Source organism: Sturnira hondurensis, unplaced genomic scaffold (genome assembly GCF_014824575.4).
Source record: "Sturnira hondurensis isolate 20B ecotype Veracruz unplaced genomic scaffold, ASM1482457v3 Scaffold0022215, whole genome shotgun sequence".
In the NCBI taxonomy this organism is placed as follows: Eukaryota; Metazoa; Chordata; class Mammalia; order Chiroptera; family Phyllostomidae; genus Sturnira; species Sturnira hondurensis.
The window spans coordinates 7,690,611-7,718,145 of NW_028094846.1; the positions used below are offsets into that span (position 1 = coordinate 7,690,611).

The 27,535-nt window shown below is 46.1% G+C and overlaps 1 protein-coding gene across 3 annotated transcripts in view; it reads right to left on the reverse strand.

Annotated features, from left to right (window-relative positions):
- Positions 1–23,724, reverse strand: part of ASTN1 (astrotactin 1) — a 273,650-nt gene extending 249,926 nt beyond the window's left edge. For all 3 annotated transcript variants that reach the window (XM_037035063.1, XM_037035064.1, XM_037035061.1), the window contains exon 1: positions 22,997–23,724. In XM_037035063.1, the coding sequence (XP_036890958.1) occupies positions 22,997–23,279 (283 nt within the window). In that variant the 5' untranslated portion in view covers positions 23,280–23,724. The remainder of the gene's footprint in view (positions 1–22,996) is intronic.
- Between the last annotated feature and the right edge of the window lie 3,811 nt (positions 23,725–27,535).

The following is a 27,535-nucleotide window of genomic DNA, read 5'->3' on the forward strand; positions in this document are numbered from 1 at the left end:
GGAAATGGGCATATTTGGTTTCTGCACTTCAAGAACTAACATCATTATATGAGGGTTTCTTCACGTCGGCACTAGGGACGTGTTGGACTCCATCATTCTTTGTTGCAGGGCCGCTGGGCGCACTGGAAGAGGTTCGGCGGCATTCCTGGCCTGTACCCCCTAGATGTCTATAGCAGTCGTCACTCAGTGTGGCAACCAGAATGTCTCCACTGGGTGCCACGTGTTTTTGGTGGGAAGGGGCAATGGACTCACCCGGAGTTGAGAACCACAGGATTGGACAACACGAGTGTGAACAATCAGGAAAGCCCAAGGAAGAAGTCTCTGCGGGTGTAATTCAAAAAAGCCACACCACAAATACTGTGCAATCGTATTACTGGGTGAAATAAACACATGGGTATTAATGACACATGCGTGTCCGAGGCTAGTGAAGACAGAAGGAACCATCGAGAGGGGGAAGTACGTAACTCAGAAACGAGAAACCAAGGGGACCACACTACCTCTAATTCTGGCAGCACCTCCTATTGGAGGGCAAAGGTGATCATCTCAGGCTGTTTCTCAGCCACAGACATCATTAACTAAGAAGGAAAGAACTAAGAGACAAAGAAAAGGGTTCAAGGGTGTCAGACAAGAAGGGCTGGGACAGTATGAAACTACCACTTTCAAGTGTGAATCCTCCAAGGCAGGTCCACTGCGCAGAGATTCATAGAATCCACAGCTGGAATAGGAGTCAGCTCCACCCACTCCAGTGCCATCATTCTACACATAACCCAGACAAGTGAAGGCACTTGTCCAAGGTCTCCGTTACCCAGAGGCAGAGCTGGGACACAAACCTGCAAGGCCTGTGAAGGCTCAGGCTCGTGTCAACTGTCCTTGGTTACCCAGCACCCAGAGGTGGGTCCCCAGAATGCTGAGGACCCTTGACGGGCATGCAAACTAAACCTGGATCTCCTGCATCATAGCCTAATTCTCCTGCTCTGCGCCACTCTGCCTGCGGTGATTGATGAGGATTTTTAGAGTGTGGAAAGTCTGCTAATGAAATGCTAACTAAAACAGCATCCACTATATTGGAAAACATAAAATGGGAATCTACGGGTCTTAGGATAGAAAATGATAAGGACAGAGTTTAGAATAAGGTTCAGATACTTCACTCCAGGGAGAAAGGAGGTACTTTCCAGGGTACCAGTGGCAGGGAAGGGAACCCTCTAGAGGCTGGAAGGGGCCTATCACACAGTAGTCACTTCTCTAGCCAGCCACCACCAGCCACCAGACCAAGAGCCAGAACCCAGCCCATGTCAACTCTCCCCAGGAGAGGATGGAGCAGAGCCATCAAGGAAGAAGAGAGATGCCCTACCTGAGCCAGCCTAGCCTATCCCATGTTCAAGGTCAACCCTTAGGGCTGGCAGATTGAGACTGGAGAATTTTCCTGCTCTAGAAAATTTCCCTGCTTGCTGATGCTGGAGCTCACCCATCCTGGAACAGAAAGGCTTAAAATAAAACTGCTGGTTGAGGTAACACACCGGCCGAAGTCACACGCAACTCCAACCAGTTCATCCAACGGCATTAACTACCTCAGGTCCTTCCCAGTTTTTTGGTAGTGGGGCCAAGAGGGAGTCACTGAGAAATCTCCAGCTGCTGGCAAGGGGCCAGAGGAGGGGAAGCACAGAAAGAAGAGGCTGTGGGTTCGGATATATTTGGAGCCCTTGGTCATTTTGCTGAGCCAACGTGGCTCCCTCTCCAACTGGACTGGGACACACCGCCCTGTCCCGAGGTTGCTTTGTCATGTTAATGTGCTCCAACAGCTAGCTAGGCTTCACAAGATTTAGAGGAGGTTTTTGTGAGTTTGTTTGCACCCAGTTGAGCTTCCTTGGAAAGCTTTCATTAATCAGGACACCACTGAACACAAGGGGCACTTGGGAGGCACCTGATCAAAGGCAGAGGCAAAGGTGCAGTCTGGGTGGAGTCCAAGTGGGGAGCAAGGAGAGCCATCTTTCTGGTGCCAGCCACTGTGCCAGCTTCCCCACAAAAGTGGCTTCCTGCCCTCGCAGGAGCAAAGTATTATCTCTGCTATGCAGATGAGGCAGCCGCTGTTCAGGGGCTTTGAGTAAAACTTGGCTGCGGTCATTGAATGAATAAGCGGTGGATTCTCTGACACCAAAGTTTATGCTCTTTCCACTTCACCACGCAGAAAAGCTGGGAAGAAGAGGACACGCCATTGAAAACCTTTCCGGGGGTGAGTTATCAACGGGGCTCAGGATTTAACAGACTTCAGCAGACGAGGGCTCCTGCGTTTATTCTGTGACCATTTATTGAGCATCTGCCAAAGGCAGAGCATTGTTCTGGGCACTAACAAAGACAAGGGCTCCAACGGAAGGCACAGAAAAATAGTACCTCCTACGCGTGAGCTTTCCGTCTAGCTGGGAGGCCAAATAAACCCAGAGCAAAGAGTTAAGTAATGTGAAATAATGTGAGATAACAAGAATGGTGGGACTTAGGAGATGAGGAATTGCAAAGTGAAATGAGGAGGCCTTTATCCAAGAGAGGGACTCATGCTGATCTTTCCAGAAGGACTGGTATTTCAGGGGGTAGAGAAGGAGAACATTCTAGAAGGAAAAAACATGCTATGAACCAAATCAAGACCAATGCACCTCTCCTGACAGAAGCTTCAGATCTTCAAGCAAGGACACTCTGGATACTGTGGAAATAACCAGGGTTCCTGAAAGTCAGGAAGTCCATTAGAAATAAGGGGGAAACCTTGTGTTCAGGATTTACCACATAACGATGATTCTTTTAAGCTTACAAGTAGAAGACCCAAAGTGGACAGAAATGCAGTGATCTACAGAGAGCAGCAAGAAGGTACGACACAGCTGGGAAGCTGTCCCCTCCTCTTCTTTGTCTCCCTTCCAGGGGCCCCGCTGAGAAAACGCTCCCAACAGAGAAAGTTACAAGTCCTCGGTCTCAGCCATCTAAAATCAACATCCTGTGCACTTTCACGGCCGAACTGGAGGTTATTATGACTTTAGGAAAGTTTTCTCATGGATAGATGAGAGATGTTTGCACTCGGAATAGAAAGAAGACAATATACTTGTAAATACGCCAAATCTCACTAACCCCCAACCACCACCATTTTGAGCTCAAAAGGTGCACCCCCCCACACACACCCTTGGTCCCAGTCAAGGAGAATCTTGAGAAATAAACATGTGTCTTCATAGCCAACTTTAAGCATGTGACTGAATGAATGATGGATTCTGTCATCGTGGCGATGCAATAGGCAGCTGTGACTAATAAGAAATACGCATTTGGTTTCCGTCCCTGGTTCCTGACACCGAGCTCCTAAACCCTCTTATTTTCCTGAGTGGTGAGGAGTCTCTTACACACAGCTCCGGAATCTCTTGGAACGTTCTGGGTGATGGATTGTCTTGTGTTCTAACGAGATGGCTCTTGGTGGGCTCCCATCTGAGGACTAGATAGTAGGAAGACCAAGCCATAATTAGGTGCTTGGAAGTTTCAGCCCTACCCACCATCCTCCAGGGAAGGGACAGGGTCTGGAGATTGAGCTAATAATCAATCATGCTTCCATGATGAAACTTCCATAAAAATCCCTAAGGCACGAGGTTTGCAGAGGTTCTGGGGCAGTGGGCGCACCCACGAGAGAGTAACCCACCACAACTCCAAGGGCACAGAGCTCCTCCGCTTGGGGACCCTTCCACACCTCATCGTCTGCACCTCTTCACCCGAATGTTCATCTGGTTCCTTTACCATACCCTCTGTAATAAATAGGTAAGTGTAAATAATTGTCGCCCTGAATTCTGTAAGCCATTAGAGCAATTATTAAAAATGATAACAGGGTTCTGGTCAGAAGTACAGGTGACAACCCAGGATTTGCGACTGGCATCTGAAGAGGGGGCAGTCCTGAGGACTGAGCCCTTTACCCGAGGGGGCTGCCCTAATTCCAGGCAGTCAGGACATCCAAGTGATATCTAGCCAGTTACAAAACTGGGCCATGTGGGGAAAAAACCCACACGTTGGGTGTCAGAAGTATTGTGAGTCACGTAAAAGAAACGGTGTTTTCTTTTAGTGTCAGATGCAGTGAAAAAGTGTTTCCGAGCAGAATGAGAGTTGTGCTGGCCCAAACCAGACCTGTCAAGAGCCCACCAGAGCTGAGCAGACATCACAAGCCTTTCAACCACCTTTCCTTTTAGGAGGATGGCTCCTTATAGTCTCAAGTCACGTGAGCGTTGTCTACCAAAGCATCCTCCTAATTTAGCACCAGGCCTCCTGGTACAGACTAGACACCTTGTAAGTGTTTTATGGATGGACACAGTGAACGAAAGAATCTCCTAAGCACCATTTCACGGGAAACAAGGCTAATGTCCTTTGCCCGGAAAGGTCGGCTCACACATAAAGCACATTTTGAGAAGAGTGTGGCCCGATATTCTCCTATGTAAAGTGTGGGTCCTTCATCCACATGGGGATTCACTGGGTATCCATGTGTATATCAGCTACCTATACCATTCTTTACTACCTATTCCTTGACAGAGTTCTCTCATCTAAGCCAGGACTGTTCCCCATACTGAGCAGACAGTGCAACAGAGAAACAGAGAAACATTGCCCTGGCTGGTGTGGCTCAGTGGATTGAGTGCCGGCCTGTGAACCAAAGGGTTGCCAGTTCAATTCCCAGTCAGAGCACGTGCCTAGGTTGCAGACCAGGTCCCCAGTAGAGGGTGCTCAGGAGGCAACCACACCTTGATAATTCTCTCCCTCTCTTTCTCCTTCCCTTTCCTTCTCTCTAAAAATAAATAGCATCTTTTAAAAAAAGAAAGAAACACAGACATGTGGCACTACGTCCAGGCACACACTAAAGTGAGAAGCACTGATAAATGTAAAAGGCCTAAGACTTCCCAGGGCTCCGGTCAAGAGCACAGGCTCTGCGGTCAGGTAGATGGAGGCATGAGCTTCACTCACTCCCTTTCTCGCTGTGTGATCCTGGGGAAACCACCCTTATGAAGCGTCAGTCCCTTTCAGTAGGACAGCACTTACTTCTCAGGACAGCTGCACTGTGTGACATCACCGAGTCAGAGTCCTCAGCACGGGACCAGCACGGAGAGCGCGGAGGTGGTGGGGAAGCTGCTCTCCCCGGGATCCCTAGGTTAGCACTGCCAGGCTCTGCCCCTGAACTCCTTGGGGGAGGAGGGGAAACCCATCTGAGTGATGAGTGTGGGAAAAAGACCTGAGCTGGCAGGGCTCCGCTCCTTCGACTCCTCGCCCTGTGTTTTAAGCGCCTCCACGCCTGACGGAAGTGCACCCACTGCTCTGACCTCTGAACTCTGCACAAGTCCAGTAGGGTCAGGTCGACCTCCCAGGAAGCCGGATGTTTGGGCAAAAAGAATGTTAGGCAAGCCCTTTGGCCATATCTAAGCCATGTCTCCCAGCCTGGTTTTATCAGTAATAAAAGTAATGTTGGCACTCCCGACTATCTCCTGTCTCTGCCGGTTGATTGCTTTTGAACTTGGGTAAGGAAGAGGGCTGACATTCACTGGGCCCACTCAACCCCAACAATGAGTGTGTCACCAATGACACACTGGCAGCTTCCTCACTGGGGGCTAAACCAAAGCCCAGCTGTGTGCTCCACTGTCTCACTTGACTGCATGAGGTTACCCAGCAGGTTAGTTCATATCACTGTCATTGCGGAGCACAGGGGATAGAGCCTTCCCCTGCCAAGTTAGTAAGAGCGACTAAGCCAATTTACTAGATGGCCCTCATGCTTCCAGGGGACGGTATCAGTGTCCACCAGAAAAAACAAAGCCACGGGGGACTGTCACACCACCATGCCATGATCCCTAGCTCTAATGGTTGCATAGGCAGCTTTCTTTGCTCATGTGTATTCTATAGTTATTGTTTCTGAGGCAATAAAACTCACAGTTACACAGAACCAGCAAATTTACAAATTCTCAGCAAGGCGGTCGGCATGTGGCTCAGTGGTCATCGCTGTCACGTGGGTCTAAATCATGCTCACACTGCCACTGGTGACTGCGTGATAAGCCCACCCACGAAAAGAAATAAAAGAATTTTAAAAATTGATGCATAAATTACAGCCAGTGCAGAAGTAGAAGGCTGAGCTCACTCCCCTTCATGTGCTTGACGTTTAGAAACCAGACTCCTTCTCCCTCATTCGAGAGCACCCCGGACTCGGTATCACTCTGGAATACCAGTTGACATGGAATGATCTGGAAAGCCAGGCAGATATGAGACACTAAGATACAGAAGGAAAATACAGGAGACAGTTAGGTGACAACTACCGACCAAATACGCATCATATCGCTCTCCATATTCAGGATTTTATATAAAAACCAGGGAAAAGTAAGAGCACCTTGTAGTCATGGGGATTGAGTCTACTGTCCTCAAGAAAGGCTTTGGTTAAAAATAAATAAATCAAAAAGCATACCATGCAACAAAAAACACTTTTGCTCTATCTGGAGGCCATTACTTAATCTAGCAAATTCCTGGCTTCTACAAGGACAATGAAATCGGTCCCCCAATTTCAGCCCTACGTCTCAAGCTTTCACCCACTGACAAGGAGAACATGCGTGGAAAACCAGGATTTTCTGAGCCAGGACAAAGGAGGGGGGGAATATAAAAAGGAGGGCTGGGTTTCATGAGTCACGAAATTATTTAAAGTGAGTCTGACTCCTGAGAAAGGAGGGAAGGCTGCACTTCACCAGACAGATGGGGTCAGCACACCCCCTTGCAAATTAAACACAAGTCCTCCTGGCCAGCTGTGCACCCCTCATGCCCATCTAGGCTCCTCAAGTAGCCGCCCTGCTCCAGACTTCTTAATATTCGCCTCCGCAAAGAACCCGGGAGGACGTCAAAGTGCCCGGCAGCCGAGAGAGATTTCCACGGTGGAGACGAAAGCAGTTTATGCATTTTTACTGGGAAAAGCCCGTTACCTGGGTAATTCACATTTTCCCCGAAAACCTCCCTCTAGTGCGAGCACTTCCAAGCGTTTGCAAAGTTCTGTCTTAGGAAGAACATTAACACCCTTCACCACCACCATAATCATCCGTCTGCATTGTAACGACAGGGCTACAGGGAAGTCCCCTTTGCTATGTTCCAGTGTGGGACGCCAGTCACTCCAGGCCTGACCTTCATCCCCTACTGGATGGAGAATGCAAGTCACTCAGGAGTGGCCCTCAGAAGCAGCAAAGCCACCCCGGGAAGTGGGCACCCAGGGAGCGGCTACTCATGTAATAAGACAAAGGAAGTAAATTCTTAACGTTTCCAAATCACACATTTACTTAAGATCCCCAAATATCACTCATTCAAATAATAACTTCATTAATTTAATTTGGCCATGTCCAACACCACCTAAAATTTTAGTTGCTTTCACAGTATTTAAATTAAAATTTATTTGACATCAACTGTGGCTTCACGTAAATCTTAGTGAAAAAAATCAATCAAATTATGAGTTTGATATGGCTATTATTTTCTAAGCCACATATTTGCTACTATTTATTTAAATATTATATTTATAAAGTGTAGCCCAAGTACCACCTAAAAACATTCTCCCACCAATGCTTATTTCTTAGTTTTGACCATTCATTACATTTGGGCAAGAAGTTCATTAGGAGAAGCTGGGCAAAGGGCACAGGGCCATTGCTGCATTATTTTAGCAATTCTTCTGTAAGCCTAACATTATTTCAGAATAATAAGCTATCATTCATTGGGCAAGGCTGACATTAAACAAGGACTCACAGGTAAAAGAAATATCAACTTTCTTTGCCTTTAGGTTTTACTAGAACTTTACCAAGTCCCCATGGAAATTATGGTTATTACATATTTGCACAGCCTGTAACTTGTAGCTGATGAGCTCATGAGAAATCCCAGAATGTGCTCTCTACGCCAGATTACTGGACTAAATATGAATAGTGCGTAAGGCTGAGACCAAAATGAATCAGGAGTTGATAGTGGAGCCCAATGGTTTGGTGTTATCTGTGAACTGGCTTAACCCACTGGGGAACGGCCCCCATGGTTGAGGGGCAGTCTGCTCCAATTTGGAGGCGTCAAAGTTTCCAGATGCTTAGACAAGTTATTAGTTCCATCCTCATTCCATACAAGACATCCATACAGAGTATGATGGGATTCCAGCTCCTTCCCACAAACACACGTTAGGGAAGAATTCCTCAGTAGATAAACCACAGCCCACTGGCGTGCTGCAAATGAGCCAACCGGCGGGATCCGGTAGAAGCCACAGTCCCTACACCCATCACCTCCAGCCACAAGAAGACATGGAATTTACTCCAGGGAGACAGAGATCTGCCATGAACGAGTGCCTTAAACCCTCGAATCTGAGTCTGCAAGTGCCCGTCCCCAGGACCGCATAGTCTGGGACTGAGGTTTAAGAAACCCAGACTGTTCTCTAGGTTCCTTTATCCTGCAACCTGAGAAAAATCAACTTTCAGCTCCGTTCCTCCGGTGGTAAATGCAGATAAAAATGCCTTGGTTCAGACTCTGTCTAAAGCAGCTCCAGCCCTTCCAAGTGGCTTAGAACAATGACCGCCCCCTTGCCTTTAATCTGAAGACCCCTGAGGAATAAGCCAAAGTTGCTTTAAATGCCACAGCGTTTCAGTCAGTGTCCCCTATGACTGTTAAGAAATGATGACGGTGTGCCTTTCAGGCTTTCAGTATATCCGAAATCCTGAAGAAAGTGACTTAGAAAAAGCACCTCCAAAAGTACCTTTAGGCACCATGTTTTGGAGATTCTTTTTTTTATTGTTCTTCAATTACAATCATTTCCGCTTGTCCCCCATTACTCTCCCCTGCCCTACGCACCCCCCATCTCCCACATTCAATCCTCCCCCTCATTGTCCATGAACACGGGTCTTTTATACATGTTCCTTGACTTGACCCTCCCCTCTCCCTTCTGGTCACTGTCAGTTTGTTCTTTATTTCCATGTCTCTGGTTCTAATCAATCACATTTCTTCCCTGACTTCTAGACATTCCCCACATGGGTGAAGGGGCGGGGCTAAACACTGCACTTATAATTGATAAAAGTTATCACGTAGCTTGTGTGAGAGAGTGTGTAGATGTTTGTGTATGTGTATAAAGCCCTGTCTTCCGAAGGAACCACAGGATATCGATTAAAACTCAGTTAATAGTAACAGAGCTGGAGTAGAAGGAGGAGACCAGGAACATTCATTCATCCATCCATTCATTCATTCATTCAGTTTTTTTCTTGTTTATTCATCAAGTACTGACTACCAGATATGCACCAGTATGAAGCTCATTGGTCAGAACAGTGATTTTCACCAGGTGCACCACAAGGATTTTTAAAACATGCAATACCCATTCTGGCTGGTGTAGCTCAGTGGATTGAGCACTGGTCTACAAACCAAAGGGTCACCAGTTCAATTCCCAGTCAAGGCACTTGCCTGGGTTGCAGGCCAGGTGTCCAACAAGGGGTGCATCAGAGGCAACCACGCACAGATTTTCTCTCTCTCTCTTTCCCCCCTCCCTTCCCCTCTCTAAAATAAATAAATAAAATCTTTAAAAAAACAAACATGCAACACTTAACCGTTTAGTCAGGGGCACTGCCACTCTTCCCTTAGATTGTCAAATTTAAAAAAATGACAACAGCCAACACAACAATAGCTGCCCAGGGTGAATGAATCAAAATTATACCTATGTTTGTCAGACTGGCAGAAAGGACATGTTTTGCTGAGCCACAGAATTCTGGTAATTAGTTTGTGTGTGCCATGACATGAGAAAGGCTGAAAATCTCTGGGCCAGAAAAAAAGCAGGAATACCAACTAATGTCAGTGCTGGGAGTGTTGTAACAAAAATATAAACCAAGGACACCAATGTTCACGTGAAAGACAGTTCATTCCTTCTGGAATATAGGGTCTGTCCCCAACTGAGGGGCCACACACCCTGGGTCAGGGGTTCTCAAACTTCTTGGTCTCAGCAACCCATTGCCTTCTGAAAAATTACTGAAAAAAGTACAGTAGCTTTGGTTCATGTGGGCTACATCTGTCAATGTTTACCACATTCAAAGCCAGAACTGAAAAATGGTTTACATATTCCTTAATTTATTTGAAACCTGTAAGAAACCCACTGTATGTTCATAGGAACCATATAGCTTATGAAAAGAAACAATATTTTTATGATTAAAAAGAACGCAAAGAGTAACATGTCTTTTTTTATATATATTTTTTGCAGCTTAAATGTCCAGCTTAAGAAACGACAGGAGGCTTCTCACCTCCGCCACTGCACCGAATACAGAGTGGCGACATGTGACTGTGGACGAAGAAAATCCTGTCTCTCCCCCAGAGCTGAAGTGATGAGAGAGAGGAGAATTTTAAGAGCCATTTCAAAAAAGTGTGGCTCATCTTTGATACTACACCAAAACTCAGCAAGCGTTACTTTCTTAAAAGTGAGCGGCCATGTGGCGACAGAAACCGTCCACTGAACATTCTGCACACTCTTCATGATCCGTCTGAAATGCCAACGTGCTGTTTCGCTGAAGCACGGCTTTGAAACAACACGCACTGGGCCTCTTGAAAATACCGTCTCACGGGCTTACGCAGATGTTCCAAATGGCGGCACATTTCACTATGCAATGGCAACAACTCTCCCTCGTTAATGGCCTTGCTGGTCTCACAAGAAACATCTACAAGCACCGGGAAGCTGTCGCGCTCGCTGTGGCGTTTACAAGTTTTTAATAATACTCCATTTTTTTCTCTCGAAAGCTCAGAGTTTATCATCCGCGACAAACACCGTCAACTGTTTCCCAAGCTCGCGATGTTCGTTTTCAAAAACACGTCGGCCAAATACCCAGGTCTGAATAAATACACAGCGCGGGGCAAAAGTAGGTTCACAGGTATTCAGATGGAAAATAACAATAATTAGATAATAATAATACAAGAAGAAACTCTGTGTTTCCTGTAGTCACAACTGTAAACCTGCTTCGGCCCCACCCTGTAGTTTACTTGTTCTTTCAAGTTGTTATTTCAAGCAAGAACTGTGGTATAAGACAAAAGCAGAGTTCGGACCCTAACTCGAACAATCACACTTCGACTTTATGGCACAAAGACTGCCTGTGCAGTCCCCACTTTGTCACTTCGATGACTAAAAAGACAAGCACGCAATACTTAGTACACTAATAATCTGTAGTAGTTCACTAGGACATGCCTAAATAAAGCCGGATTAAAAACAACGAGTAACTATGAAGACATAATATTATGAGAAAGAGTTTTCACCTCAAAGAGCTTCTAGAAATGGTCTCATGCAGCCGCAGGAAGATCTGGGAAATGCTTGGGACCCGCTGGGCGAGCCCTGAAGGCTGCTCAGGTGTCAGCCTGGGGAGTTCAGTGGAGCCAAACTCAGCGTGCGTTCACGAGGTGCGCACTCCATGCGGCACGAGGAGTACCGTGCTGGGAGCTGCGGGCACTGGGAGGACTAAGGAATTGCCTGCTTCTAAGGAGCCTTTCCGTCTCCTGGCACAGGCAGATGGAGAAGCAGCTCACACTTACATTACAGAGTATTCCCCGGGGGTGTGCATGGGTCGCTGTGAGAACACAAAAGAAGGGCCAAGGACCCTCAGAAGGAGAGGTTGTACCAAAACATTCAGCATATGGAAGATTGAAAGGATTTCGGGGAAACAATAAAAGAAAGAGTGAACAGGTCACCACTTCCTGAAGCGTGGAGTGGAAGGGAGTTGCAGAAGGCTTCCTCCTCACCCTCCCTCTCCCGCTGTGGTCTGGGAGGGGGACCTCGGCTCCAGGATTGAACCCTGATTCCTAGAAGCTGACCACTCCCTGCCTCTCTCTTTCTCTCTCTCTCTCTCTCTCTCTCTCTCAATACACAGAGCAATTGGTCTTGTGATGATGGGCTGCCCTAAGTCAACTCACAACAAAGAACCATAAGGAGTGGCCTGCAGGGGGCTGCTGGGAGGGAGCACCCTTTTCCCTCCTATGAGAGAGCTCTCAGAAAGCATCCTGACTCTTCCTCTGGACACTTGCCATGTGGACCTGATGCCTGGAACTACCTTTCTGAGCATGCGGGCCACACCCAGAGGAGGCCAAAGCCACAAGGACCACAGAGACACACAGCTGGAGCTCTGACACGGGCGACCCTTCTCATCGCCCTGAGTCTATGGATCCCCTTCATCATTTACATCGGTTCCAGTTAAGTTGTCTCTTACCTGCAATAAAAAAAAATCCAACTAATACAAGGTTAATTTGAGATGGGGCTAGAGAAATAGGAGCCACATCCTGGTGTACCCTTCACACCTTTTGAGAATCCTGAGCATTCTTCAGCAGGCCCTACGAGTCAATATGGTGTCATTAGGTAGGGGATAAAGAGGCTTTTGAAGGTGCCACGGCAGATTTGGGAAGGACTCTGTCTATTTTTATGCCCCGGCCACGCCAGGCTTCTTTTAGTTTTACAAGGTACCTTCTTACCTTTGAAAAGGCTGAGTATTACCCAAGAAAAGGAAGAGATGATTTCAAGGAAGATCAGCAGTGGCAAATGCAACAGTGGGCTGTTAAGATGAGAAGAGAAGAGTGTCCCTTGACCTTAACATTTGGAGGTCAAAGGCAACCTCAGTGCAAAGAAGCCCAAAAAAAGTCGAAAGCCACTGCAAATGGGGAGAGATACGGCGCTGGCTAAGTGAGTACATGGGGAAGTGAATCACTTTTTTAAGACAGGAGAAACAGGAACATGTCTATAGGCTGAAGGGAAAGAAACAGGAAAAAGAAGTGGAAGGAAAGGCTGAAGATCCAAAAGCGAGAAATGATAGGTATAGTGAGGTCCCAGAAGAGGCAGAATTCTTGGTCTATGAAGACAGGCTTGTGTCTTTTTATTTCTCTTTATACTATTTCTTTCTTATTTCTCTTTATCACAACCAGGCCTTAACAGCTACTCAAAAAGTAATGGCCAAAAAAAAAAAAAAAAAGGAAGAAGAAGAAGCTATTGTGCAACAAAAAACAATTTGGCAAATCTTATAAAAACACATTCTTAAAACTGCTCTCATTTCTGAGAAACGAAGCACAATGTATGGAGTGTTTTATGTTTCGTGACTAACAAAATAATGCATTGCTAAAATAAGGCATTTTGACAATATCTACATAAAACAAGTATGGACATTCAATTCAAAAAAGAGAAAGAACTCGACTTTGAGCCCCTCCTCTCTAAAAGGCACTGACCTTGGCTTCAAAAAGCTAGGCAAGCTGCCATGAGTGAGTTTCAGCTATTGAGTTATTAGCTGTAGCTTCTGTGCATCGGGATATTTCTTCACAGCTACTTCCCTGTGCTGTCCAACACAGTAGCCACCAGACAGCCACAGGCGGCCATTGAGCACTTGAAATGTGGCTGGTGCCACTGAGAGGTGCCCCGAGTGCAAAAGACACACTGGATTTAGAAGGTTTAGAACAAAAGAGAATGTCAAATGTCTCATTAACAATTGCATATTGATGATATCGTCATTCCTCGGTACTCGCTGGCTTCAGAGTTCATCCAACCCTCTCCTCATCGCATTTTGACGAGAAAAAAAAAATGTTTCAGCATCTGGCGCTTGCTCGGGACTCGTCGCACTTGCTAGAACTTGCCTGAATCACGACGCAGCCCCACGAGAGAAAATGGCTTCATCCCTGGTTACTTGTTAGTTTTGGCCCTCGTCAGGAGTTCCAGGACAAATTAACAATGAGTACTGAGGTACCACTGTATATTGAAATAATACTATTTTGAATATATTGGGTTTAAAATAGATCATTGAATTTTTTAGAATATTTGCATGTGGAGATGAAAAGGTAAAAATGAATTTGGAGGTAGGACCACAAGTCTGTGGGTTGAGGGTATAGGGAAATTATGCCTGACAGTCTCAATGTTTTAGGCAGAGTATGATGCAAGGTCTCATGCAAAGTGTACAAGCTTGAGTATTTCTCTACAGCCTTTGGCCCAATTTGGTTTTTATACCTTCCGCTCTCTGCTTCCTTAGGCTAGAGCTCATAATTTATCCCCCAGACTCAGAACCCTGATGCTTACCAACTCAATCCCACTATCCTTTAATCTCAACATAGACCATTTCTTCTAGAAAGAATTTCTATTATCCTGTCTGATTTAGTGGCTCATTATTTACTAGCAAAGGAACCAGTTCTTAACTCAGCCATTCCGGCACCATGCTGGGTAGCACGGTGGCTGAGATTATAGCTCTATAGATAATTTTGGAGCTGTTGAAATCGTTTTGGAGCAAAGAATGAAAACTGGAAAATTATTTTTAAGAAGTAAATGTAAAATTAATATCAAATTCTGACAAAGATATACACAAAGAAAATCTGGCTAACCTTACTTAGAAGTATTGATATAAAATATCCTTAATAATAAAATAGAGTCCAACAACATATTTAAAAATAAGTCACCATTTACCAACTGAGGGTTATTGCAGGAATGCAAAGTTCAATATTAAAAAATCTACTTATCGCCCTGGCTGGTGTGGCTCAAAGGATTGAGTGCAGGCCTGTGCGAACCAAAGGGCTGCCAGACTGATCCCCAACCAGGGCACATGCCTGGGTTGCGGGCCAGGTCCCCAGGAGAGGGCACGTGAGAGACAACCACAGGTTGATGCTTCTCTCCCTCTCTTTCTCCCTCCCTTCCCCTCTGAAAAGAAATTTTAAAATTCTATAAAAAATAAAAATAAAAAATCTACTTATATAATTCATCCTTTTAATAAATCTAAAAATGAAAAAATATATGATTATAATACTGAAAATATGTTTAACAATTTTGGGTAAGAAAAAAATCCAATGAATTCTTCATTAACATGATAATTTTTGTCTATTTAACCCAAAACCCATTATCATAATGTCAAGACAGCAGGGTTATTACCATTAAAATCAGGGAAAGACAAGAATTTACATGATCACATCCTTATTTGACATGGGACTGGAGTTACTGCCAGTATAATTAGACAAGAGAAAAAATTAGAAGTGCAAAACCTTGAGAGGAGGATATGAAATGATCAGTGTTTGCACGTGATGCCTATACAGCTAAAATGCCCAGGAACACCAGCTGAAACACACCTATAGCTAGAGAGCTCAGTGAGATAGTGAGGTTGAAAATTTATACACAAACATTAATAACTTTCGTATACACAAACTGTATTCATTTAGAATATATGGATAAAAAGAATATATTCCTTTTACAAAAGCACAAAACAATAAAATACCCTTTGCTAGAAGCAAGTCTAGCAAGAAATATACAAGCACTATATGAGGAAAAAATAACTTTAAAACTCTATTAAGGCCCTGGCTGGTGTAGCTCAGTGGACTGAATGCAGGCCTACGAACCAAAGGATCATGGTTCGATTCCCAGTCAGGGCACATGCCTGGGTTGCAGGCCAATTCCCAGCAGCGGGCACATGAGAGGCAACCATACATTAATATCTCTCTCCCTCTCTCCTTCCCTCTCCCTCTAAAGATAAATAAATAAAATCTTTACAAAACCTCTGTTAAAGGACAGGCTGAAAGACTGGACAAATACAAACAAACCAGCTTCTTAAACAGAAAAACTCAACATCATAAGGATTTGATTCTTTCTTAATTAATTTAAAATTTTAACAGAACTTGAAACAAAATACCACTAGTTTTTGTTATTCTTAGGGGGACACTGTGTTCATTGATTTGTTTTTAAAATTAGACAGGCTTCTTTGAAAGTTTAAAAAAATGGCTAGGAGAACTCTGAAAAAAATAGTCGCTAAGAATGACTAGCCCTACCAAATACTAAATATATTACAGAGCTTCAATAAATAAAACAGTATAGGTCAGCACATGAATAGGTATAAATAGTAGCATAATGGTATGAATGGATCTCAAAAATACTGCTGATAGGAGATATACATGTTATTAACCTTTTTTTTCTCCTCTTTAAATAACCTGTTATTACAGGGAGGTCTCAGTCAAGAACCCAGAAGGGTAGAGGTGAAATTATTTTTCCTCCCTTCAGGGCAACAAGTTCTACCACACAGCCTAGGAGTTTCGTAGGCTAGACCACCTAGGTTTGCAGAAGTCCGCTCCAGGATGTTCACACAAGGACGACACTGCCTAACGACACATTTCCCAAAACATATCCCGGCCGTTAAATGGCACGGGATTGCACACAAGACTGATGCTCTAACTGACGGAGCTTTCCCCCACAGGGGCATGGGCAAACGATTCTGACACTGTTGCAGAAGCAGAACGGTGCAATGAAACAAATAGATGGAAGATGACGGTGGGGACCAAACTTCTCACTGTTGGAGTGAACTGAGCAAGAACAGGAGGCCAGCATGGTCCGTAGATTAAATAATAAACCAGACAATGATGATCGCACAAGAGATTAGAGCTGGAGAACCTAAGTACGGACTCCTGCTTAGCTTACTATATACAAGACGGTTATGTGTGGGAATGTTTATAGATATATGTGTATGAGTCAGTGTACATGCATGCATGTGTGTCCTCATTCTCAGTTGACAGAGCCTAGCAATCTGCCCCTCCCCCCATCCTGGATCTGTTTCTGATCCCATCCTTCAAAGAACAGAATCAGGGCTCTTTGGGGAAACAGCTGCTTCTGGGACCTGGGCGGGCCATACACAAAACGAGCCTGGGGCAGACGGAAAGTCGCAAAATGCTCAAAACCCACAAAGCCACACTGATGAGGGCATGTCAGAGGGCCACAGGAGTCAACCGAAAGAGCTCCCGTCAACCAAAGCTGGAATACTTGGAGCAATAAAAACCAATCAAGTAGTATTAGATTATAACCTAAAGTACACAATAAATATCTGTGAGTCTATATGCCATGAATAAATGATTAAATAAATAAATTAGTGGGAAATAAAAGATGATTCTGTCATGGAATAATTCAATATAAGTTATGTAGATATGTTTTTAAAAGGTGGACTTTAGCTCCCCATTCCTTCAGTATGGGCGGTGCGCAATGCTGTCCTTCAAAGAGTACAGGATGAAAGGGGAGAAAAAGGATGACTTTAATACTGACCAGGATCCTCAAAATTGCCAATGTCATCATAGACAAGTCTGAGAAATTGTCACAGCCAAGAGAAGTCCCTAAGGAGAGGTGATAAAACAACTGTAATGTGGCATACTAGATGGGACAAATATATTTATAATATATATATGTGGAACTATATATATATATATATATATATATATATATATATATATATGGTAAAAACTAAGGAAGTCTGAATAAAGTATGATTTTAGTCAATCATAATATATCAGTAATGGTTCTTTAGTTGTAAGAAATGCATCACACTAATGATGTTTATCATTAGAGAAAATGTGTTTGGGGTATGTATCTTTGCAATTTTTCTGCAAGTCTAAATCTTTTAGAAAAATTAAGTTTTTTTAAAATTAAAAATTTTTTAACCAAAAAATAAAATAAATAAAAACAAAAATCAAGCTTGATTGGTTAGAACAACTTGCCTGATAGTACAAGGGCGTGGGTTCAATCCCCGGTCAGGGTACATACAAGACTCAACCAATGAATACATAAAGTGAAACAACAAACTGACGTCTCTCTCTCTTCCTCCTGTCTCCCCGAGTCCTCCCTCTCTCTCTCTCTAAAACAAACCAAAAATAAATGGAGTGACTGCCAGAACGTCTGAAGTCCCTCTTCTTCCCCTTCACATCACTTTCCCTTTCCACCACCCTTATTTTGCATTCCTTGCTTGCCTGCTTTTCATACAAATTTTATCCTGTTTGCATGTCCTTGAACAGTATCTTGTTCTTTTGAATTTTACATGAATCAAATTGCACTGTATGTGTATTTCAGCTGGCAGTTATTCTCATGTAATGACACAGGTGTGTGACGTCTCCGTGTTGGCACCTGTGGCTGCAGCTCATTCATTTTCTCGGCTGGAAGAGGCCACTGGGTGACTGGAACATCGGACACGTGTCCCGCCTCCTGTCAGTGGGCATCGGGCTGCTTCCAGGCTTCGCCACGGCCCACAGTGCTGGTCCACACACCCCTGTGCATACCTGTAAGAACTCTGGTGTAATAAACACCCAGCAGTGGAATTGCTGGGTCATAAGGCATTTCCATTTTATTTACAGTGCCAGATGGTTTCACCAAAGTTGTCGTGTCAATTTAGATCACCGCTGGCAACAAGTTACTTTTTCAAAATGTTGTTCCTTGGAAACCTAGGGAGTCAATAGAGGCACTTTGTCTTTTCCCTCCAAGTTTTAAATTGTCTGTGATTAAAAAAATAATGACTATTCCATATTTGCAATAAAAACATGGTGACAGATGCCAAATTGTAGTATATGAGTAATTACCATCGGACTTCACTTGTCCTGGGAGATTAACCTGCTCAATACAGAGATTTTTCTGTCATCTGGTGTGCATATATTTGAACTTGTTATAAAAGGAAAGAAATAAAGACTTGGCATTTTCCTCCTGAAAAAGGTGCCCAGTTCTGTTGTTGTGAACTGGCCTTAATCTGAGATGGGTTTAATTACATTCTTAAGAAGAGGAAGGAAGGAAGGAAGGAAGGAAGGAAGGAAGGAAGGAAGGAAGGAAGGAAGGAAGGAGGGAGGAAGGGAGGGAGGGAAGAAAGATGGAAGGAGTGAGTTCTATAAAACAAGACCTCAATCTTCCCTCCAAAGATGAATCAAGAAATTAAGGCTGTATTTTATTTTTCCTTGAAAAACTCCGATGTCTGGAATTTAAGCCACACCAGTATATCTGGAAGATCATCTGAAGGGCTGTGAGATTCATCACTCCCACATTCAAAACCCCTTTGATGTATAAAATCTACATTTCTGTAGAGAAACAGTAAAATAATAACACTATGAATTAGTGCCTTCTGCTCAGATGAGTTATTTACATGCCGAAGACCCTATCTGCAGATTGCTACCATTCATCCTCCATGTCTTGGATGGGGCTGGCACGCTATACAAATCTGTTTCCTGTTAACCTAGGCAGCTCTAGCTGAGAGCAAAAGATGAAAAAGTAACACATTTTAAAGTTTCTTTTCCAAGGGGGAGAGGGAGAGATGTGTGTATGGGGGGAAGTTACGGACGCTCCCTGCTAGGCAGAAGCTCACCAGCAAAGAAAACCATGTCCGATGTCACATTTGAAACCAACCACCACACTCAGGAGCTGTTACTGGGGGAGGATGGGTGGCGTGCTGGGCTCTGACAGTGGATACCAAGCACAAGACCCCCCAGTTCAAAAGTCAGTGGCCTTGGGGAAGGAGCTAGAACCACAGCAGCTTCGGGGCAGCTCCCTTTGCCTGTGGCGCGTGCTCCCCAGATTCCCAGCTGGCATTCAGTGGGGCCCTTCTAAGAAGAGTGTGGGACATGTCAACCCCATCCACAGGTAGCCCGCCTTGCTCATCGAGACTGTGGGCAGCCTTGGAACATGGCTACCCAAACCTGGAAAACTAAAGTCAAATAAGAATTCCCCAGTTCTGCCTAGGGAAGGATACCAACTGAGGTAAATATTTCCCGATGGAGTCCAGCCCCTTCTGCACGAAGGGGCTGTGTGAAAAGACACTCAGTGGGCAAGGACGTGGGAAAGGGACTTCCATGGCACCCCAAAGCCGTCCTCTATACAAACTAGGCGAGTGCAGCTGCCCTGTTCTAACCACTGCCAGGGCTCCGCTGATCCAACCCAGAGCAAGACCAGATTTTTTTTATTGAAGGCGTACACACACAGTAACAAAGAGAAAGCCCTCCACCCGAGTCGGAGCCATGGAGCCAAGGAGCCATCAGCTGTCAGCTCCCCACGACCCTAAGTTACTTGAGTTCCCCGGTCCCCACTTTCCCCCGTGTTGGAATACACACAAAGCCTGCACTTGCCACCAGATCCACCTTCCAAGACTGTTCTTTCAACCACCGCCCTGGCCTGCGGGACTGTTCTGGACACTCGAAACAGCGCCTGGCTCCACTCGGGAGCTCACTACAGCTCCTCGGGCCGGCTGATTTATCTTCGGGAGTACCTTCCTCCATCAAAACCATGGCAGCTGAAGCTGAACTCGGAGGCCAGAGAGGAACAGCCATCTCCACGAAGCGTGACACCCGCAGCAGCCCAGCAGTTGGGGCTGGAACGGAGGAGCACCCATCCCTTTCATGATGAGACGGATAAATGTCCTATGTTGTGTCCCCACACAGAACACCATGCTCGACTGTGGAAGCCACTCCGGGTGACCCTGTTGTCCCCCAGTCAAAGGCAGCTCCAGAAACAAGAACCTCTGCTGTTTTCAAAGCTGGGGTGCAAAACTGTGGTCGACATACAAAATCTTAACAGATCAATTTGACAAACTTTTTCCACTGTCCAGAGAGGGTCATAGGTTTACATACTTAAGTACCTTAAGTGAGAAATTCCAGTTATCTCATGACGCTGTAGAGTTTTACACTTCGGAAACAGAGGCGTAGGTTACTTAGGGCTACCAGGTAAGTGCCCTAAAGAAGAGGCTGGGCCACGGTCCACTCAGGGTTTGAGGGAAGTACGGCCTCCTAACGGCGGCCTGTCTTGACCCAGTAGATTCAAAATCCAAACATTTTAGCACTACATAGCCAGACAAAACACACCCGGAAGTCACAGAGGCCTAAGGCACCCCGACTGGCGAACCTTAACTCAACAGGAGATCCTGCTATCCGTTCCACTGCCCCTGAGGGCAATCCTACAAGTCAAAATGACACAGGGATGGCTGAGGTGGCCTCTGGAGGTTGGGCTGCACCTCGGGCAAACTAGGTTCCAGAAATAAGAGTAACCAAAGGTCCAGAGCTAAGTCACCACAGCCTTTACGACTGGCTACAAGTGGCAGAATCCAGGACCACAAAAGTTACCTTCAAAAGCAACTACACTTGAGTCTACCCTCCATGAACTTGGACTCCTCTGCCTTTCTGCCCAGCTCTGCTCCACCACCGAGCTGAGGTGCACGCCAACTCCCCCTGAGGATGCTGGACCAGAAGGAACAGGTACTAGCTCATCTCTGGGTCTGAACCCACCCCACTGACTGGGAGAGCCGTGGACAATCAATGCATTTAGCAAGTGCATCTGGCCCTGAAGTGAGAGAGCAAGTCTGTTCCTGTGTGTAAATGCCAAGTTGCAGGAGGTTACCATAGCAACTCCAGCAGGGTGCTGCAGTGGGCAGCTTTGCACGGAGGTGCAGGAAACCCATTCTTTAACATGTGGGCTTTGGCTGTGCCCACTGGATCCTAGGAGGCCCATCGTGGCTCCAGGCCCTCACTTTGGGATTCTGCAAAAAAAAAAGGAAGTGGAATGTGAGCTCGTGCTAGTCTAATCTTCCCTTTTTCATGTACCACTCATGTCCCTCTTCAGCACAGTAAACAGTACATGTGGTTCCCCAAGCAGGTTCTTTGCAAACACATAATTCCCTAACCTCGTTCTCATGGACTGTGATGAACAGATTGTACTTGCGTATCAGCAGGGCTTCGACACGGAATTTTCATCCACTGAAAAACCAGCATATCTACAACGGCGCCATCCTCAGTCAGCCTCCCATTTCTTATCATGTTATTAGTATGTTTTTAACGCAAAAATAAATCATGCCATCAAGGGTGTGGGTTGGGCTTAATGGAACTATAAACCAGCTTTCCAAAGGCCAGGCAACTGCAGAAATTGCTTTGCCATGGAGGTGGGCAGTAGGGGTCTACTCACCCACTTCTTAATGATTTCGGAGTGAAGATCTCTGTTGTGCATGAGGAGAGGTTGGGTACCATTCTGCTTGAGGCTCTGAGCTACCTAGGGCCACCAGGAAGCCAGATTCCTGCAAAGTGAGCTCTAGGTTGTAGGACATCAAGTAGCTCGGACAGGCTCCTAGCTACTGTCTGCATTATTTTTTCTTGAGTCTAGAGTCTTACTTGTGATTATCTCTGAATTCCCTCCTGGGCAAAATAAGAACGATTTACAGCATCCCTAAAGAAACGGACTGCACGGTGGGTGTACCCCACAGGGAAAAGTGAGGGGAACTGGGGTTAACGAGGTCACCTGAACCTGTGGGGCTTTGCAAGGGGCTGGGACAGGCCCACAGCATCTTTGCAGCTTGGTTATGAAGAAGAGGGGGTGGTTAGAAGAGAGGTCGGGTTTCCAGGACCTGAAGGAGTTTGGTGGCCTAAGAACATTAAGGCTACCAAGAGAGCTATATAAACAGACAAACACACATAGGGAGGAAGAGCCTCTTGCCCGGGTTGGCCAGGTGTGCAGGAATGCCTGGGCCTGCCTCCCGTGTCCTCAAGAACAAAGAGGATGCCCTTACTGATAGGGTCCGTCCGCCTGATGAGTTCTTTACCCAGGGCATCGGGAGGTGACAGAGGAGATGTGGAGGCAGCTGAATGAGGGGCCGCTACACATGTAGGTAGGAAGGTGGGACTTGCCAGGAGGGACACCCGGGGTACAGGAAACCTGGGTATTCTGAGGCAAGAAGGCCAGAGAGAGTGTCAGTCCCCTGGGCAGTGATTCTCAGTAAAGAGCTCTCAGCCAGTGCTCTGTGTCCTGCACACGCGTGGCAAGGTGGCGAGGGGCTACCTGTTTCCTCCTCCTCCCCCAGGACACGCTGTGGGCGGCGGCGGGTGTTCAGGGCTGTGCAGCGAAGAACTGAGCATGTGGCCAGGGAGTAGGGAGAAGGGCTTATGGGAGCTGAGCTGATGGTAGACCAGAAGTGCAGTCCGCGCGCTCCGGAATGAAAGCAGGGAGGTCAGGGCTGGGAAGGATTTCAGAGAGGCTCCGGCGAACTGCTCCTTCGAGTCAGAGCAGCTGAAGGAGGCTGAGGGCCCGGCACCCAGGTAGGACGTGGGGAGAAGTCAGGTGCACTGAGGCGCTAGCCTGCAAGTGGGTGTGGGCCTGGAATGGGGCGGATCCACAGAGGTTGGAGTGGGGGAGGGGAGGTCGCCGGCCAGTGGGTGTGTAGAGCGAGCCGAGGTGGGGGGTGGGGGCGCCGGCCAGCGGCTCGGGCCCCTCAACCTCCCCCGGGACTCACCCAGCACGAAGTAGGGCAGCTCCGTGTTCTCCAGGTCGTCCACCACGACCATTTCGCCCGGGAAGTCGTTGCGCACCGAGAAGAGCAGCTTGGGCTCGGAGGCCGAGGGGCTGTGCATGATGCTCAGGTCGTTCTCGCGCAGGAAGGGCAGCGCCGACACCGTGATGCTCTTGAGCTTGCACTCCAGCTCCTTGGAGGGATCCCCGTCGCCGGCGGCCGTGGCCAGCACCGCCGCCGGCCCCCAACAGCAGGCGAGCAGGGCGCAGAGCCCGGCTAAAGCCATCTTGAGCCCCGGCGCCTTCCTCCCAGCGCCGCGAAGGTGGGGGAGGAAGCGAGCAGGGAGGGAGCGAGCGGGCGCGCGCGGGGGGCGGGGGCGACTGGGGAGGGGACGTGCGGTGGGAGATGCCCTGGTCCCCAGAACGAGATGCCGCTTGCAGTGCGCAGGGCTCAAGCGCTGAAGCCTGGCCAGCCCGCCCTCGTTCTTTGTTTCTCCCAGCTGCTTATCTGGGGAAGGGAAAAGGGGGGGGGGGTAGAAGAGGGGGAAATGGGAAGGAAGGACACGGAGAGGAAAGAGGAAGGGAGCCGAAGATTCTAGGGAATCAGGTCAGCCCCCGGCAGGTTGCCCGAGCTCTAGCCTTCCTCCCCTTCACGTCCTTCGGGAGGAGCTCACTGTTGGCTGCCAACCACCTGCAGGGCATTTTAAAAATTCGGTCTTTGCTATGCAAAATCGTCCCTCTTTCCTCACCAGCATCCTGCTGGCTCCGGAAGGGCACGCGCAGGCACACACCCTAACAGGCCCTACTCAGAGCAGGGTGGGGAGGGGGGGTCTTTCTAGATGCAAATCCATCCCCAGTTATTTTGTGGGCTGTAGGTGGTCACATTCTTGTCTTTTTAACCACTCTCGGGATTTTCACATTGGATAAGCCGCTGCTGGGATAAATGCACTGTGTATTACCCAGCACTAACTTTGCAGAAATAGTTAAAGAAAACACTAGTTATATAGGTACAGGTAGATTGAGAAGTAGATACGAACAGCAAAGCAGGAGACCAGAACTTTCATTTGCAACTTCTTTGTTTCATTTCCGTTATAAATGTTATCAGTTGTAACCAATACAAAGATGACTTGGGGGAGGCTATAATTGACAGAGTAGCACCCCATCAAAAAAATGTTGATCCTTTAACTTTAGAGACCCCAGTAGCTACAACGGGGCTGGAAGGAAATGAGACAAACTGAAGTTTCTCAGTGCTCCTTACAAATGGAAAAGGAGTAAGAGACTATTTTTGGGTGTGGGCCAAGTCCATCTCGGCCCAATTGAAAGTAGAACGAACAGGGTAGATAAAAACAACAACAACAACAAAAAATGCCTGTAAGTTTGGTTCCCATTAGTGCTGGGCTGTGTTGCCTTACAATGCTAACAGTATGAGTAAACGGTGGTAGGAAATGATATCTGTGTGTGATGGAATCTGGTCTTTGGCTGAACTTGCTCTCGCATGATAACCAACAGCTTTTTTTGAAAAGCTTGCTTCTCCATCATCATGGACTCCCTGCCGATTTAAATATTAGGTGCTATAGATTGTTACAGGTAATTCCTCTTCTCTAGAAGTTTAATGCACCACGCTCTTCAGAGAGGACCCCAGTTCAGAAGCAACTTCGCTCATATTCTACCTGTGGTCAATTTATTGGCGTACGCGAGTGCGTGTTGTTAAAAAAAAATAAACCTTTGCCACATATTTGCACCAAGTTACTCTAGTTGATGGATGGGAATAGAGAAAATGAGTCATATTTACAAAAACAAAACAAAACTTTATCGCAAGTCTGCATCTCATGTACCTGAGAACCGACCCAGAGGTATGTTTCCATGGAGCAAACAGCTGCAAAACAGATTTATGAGCTACTGACCTTTCTGAAACTCATCCTCACCTTCATTGCTCCCCTAGGAGGCAGCGAGGTAGAGAAAGACTCCATGACACTGTTTTTCCTATTCTCACTAGCATAATAGGCAGTATTAGACTCAGCTACATGAGGTGAATCACCCTTGAAAAATCAGGGTGAATGCCAGGAAAAACACACTTATTCCTAGGATGTGAGAAAATAGGGAGACACCTACCAGATCACTGACTAATCCAGTTTCTCGTTTAACAGATGAAGAAATCGAGACCAGGGAAAGAGGTGCTATACCCAAGACCAATCTGCTAACAAGGAGCGAAGACCATGAGATTGTTTGTGCGAAGTGCTCTTTCCGCCACATGGTGATGGTCCCTCTGGGAGCACCTCTGGTGCTCACTGTACTTTATGGGTCAGAGTAACTCATCCACTGAACATATGTGTACCTGTCACAGGCTGGAGGTTAGGCTAGGCAAGGACAGATACTAGAAGAAAAACACTCCCTTGCTTTTGACTAGCACATAATCAATGATCTTGAAATCTTTCTAATTTTCTGAAGTGTCTTGAGTCATTTTAGAAAACCCAAGTGAAACACAGGGCGTTGATTTTCTGGTAAGTCAATATCTAGCATTCTCTGCCTGTCTATCGTCATTTTCACATGCTTCCTCATTGGCACAAGAAAAGTAATACATGGAGAAAATGGCCATTTTAAATCATCTGTGCAGTTGGACATATTTGGAAGTTGGTGTCGAAGCCTTTATAGGCTTCTTTCTCCATGAAATAGTGGAGCAAGAAAACTGTACAAATAAAAGAAGATAGTGTTTAGCCTGAGCACTGGATTCCTGTAAACTTGGATACCATGGCACATGGCATCCCCTTCAGGAATTAAACACCTGGAGATGGAAGAGACGTTGAAGTTCACAGAAGCCAGCCCAGCTGTACTGTGTGGTGTTTTACATTTACATGGGACTGGGAGAAATTTCTGTGCATTTCAGTCTTTACCTTTGTGTACAGCCAACACGATGTAGGGAAGCCACAAAACTGGGTTCAAGTCTCAGCTCCATAATGTGCCTGTTTGGAGGTGAGCCTGGACCATTCTTATCTTCAGTGTCCTTCTCCATGAAATGGGGTCAGTGATCTCTGCCCTCCCCATAGGCTTGAGATAATAGGAGGGCAAGTGTTTCTATTCACTAGGACACCGTCAAGTATCAGTTTCTGTTATCCCCCATCCTGACTTTCTCTAGACATCCAGCTCCCCCGCATTCAAGTACCAATGGCCTTGCTCCTTGACTCATAATAGCTCCCAAACGCTTCCCCTGCTGGTAACCTATTCCTCAAACAGCTACCACGCAGATCTTCAGGAAATCTTGCTTTCTTATGCCATTCTAAAGGTTTCCTCCTCTATGGGAAGAAGTTCAAGCATGGCTTAGAATTTTAAAAACTCTTCCAAATCTCATGCTTATTTATTCTCTTAGATTTATTGCTTACTACACTATCCTCCCTTCCCCACCCCGCTCCCACCACACACACACCACCCAGCCAGATGAAAGCCCATTTTTCCATTTTTACTTTTCCCCATGCATTTGATACCCCGGAACATACCACACGGGGTTCTCCAGCTCGTCCTATCCCTGCAGGCCACATCCAGCTCCATCAATGCAGTGAGATCTCCCATCATTTCCTTTTCTCAGAGCTCCTCTCACGAGGGATTTACACACACACACACACACACACACACACACACACACACTACCTTAGGAGGCCAAGGGCTATTTTTTGACACAATGTATTACAGCCGATATCCCCATTAGCAAAATAGAAACAATAAAACATGCTTTTTAGAATAGTTGTGAGAAGGAAATGAGATTATGTAGAAAGGAGCTGACATATTTTAGGCATTTAGTGGGTGCTCAGTGTGATAGCGTTTGCTATTATCTGCTTATTCCATTACTTCAGAAAGAATGTAGGTTTCAGAGTCTTCTGCGTGAGATTTTTCTCCCCCCATGTAGTAGCCAGAAGCAAGTTAAGTGATTTCCACTCTTAGCTGAATACCCAGGATAAATGATTGCATGTCTACCAAAAGACATGTACAAGAACATTCAGACCAGGTTTAGTAATAATAGACAAAAAATGGAAGCAATCCAAATATGCCTGACTTGGAGAATAAGTGTCATATAGTCATGTAACAAAATGCTACACAGCAATAAAAAATAAACATGTGCCCTGGCTGGTGTAGCTCAGTGGATTGAGTGCGGGCCTTCGGACAAAGGGATCGCGGTTCGATTCCCAGTCAGGGCACATGTCTGGGTTACAGGCCAATTCCCAGTGGGGGACACACAAGAGGCAACCATACATTGATAGCTCTCTCCCTCTCTCCTTCCCTTCCCCTCTAAAGATAAATGAATAAAATCTAAAAAACAAATAAATAAACATGCAATGACATGGCTGAATCCCACAAATTGATAAATGAAAGGAACCAGAAATGTGAGAGTGTATAGTCTAAGACTAGATTTATGGAATTCAAGAACAGATAACATTAATCTTTGAAGATGAAAATCACAATACTGGTTATCACCGGGGAGAGAATGTCTAACAGAGAAGGGTGGGACAAATTTCTTGGAGTGCCAGAAATTATGTGGATATTGTTCACACTG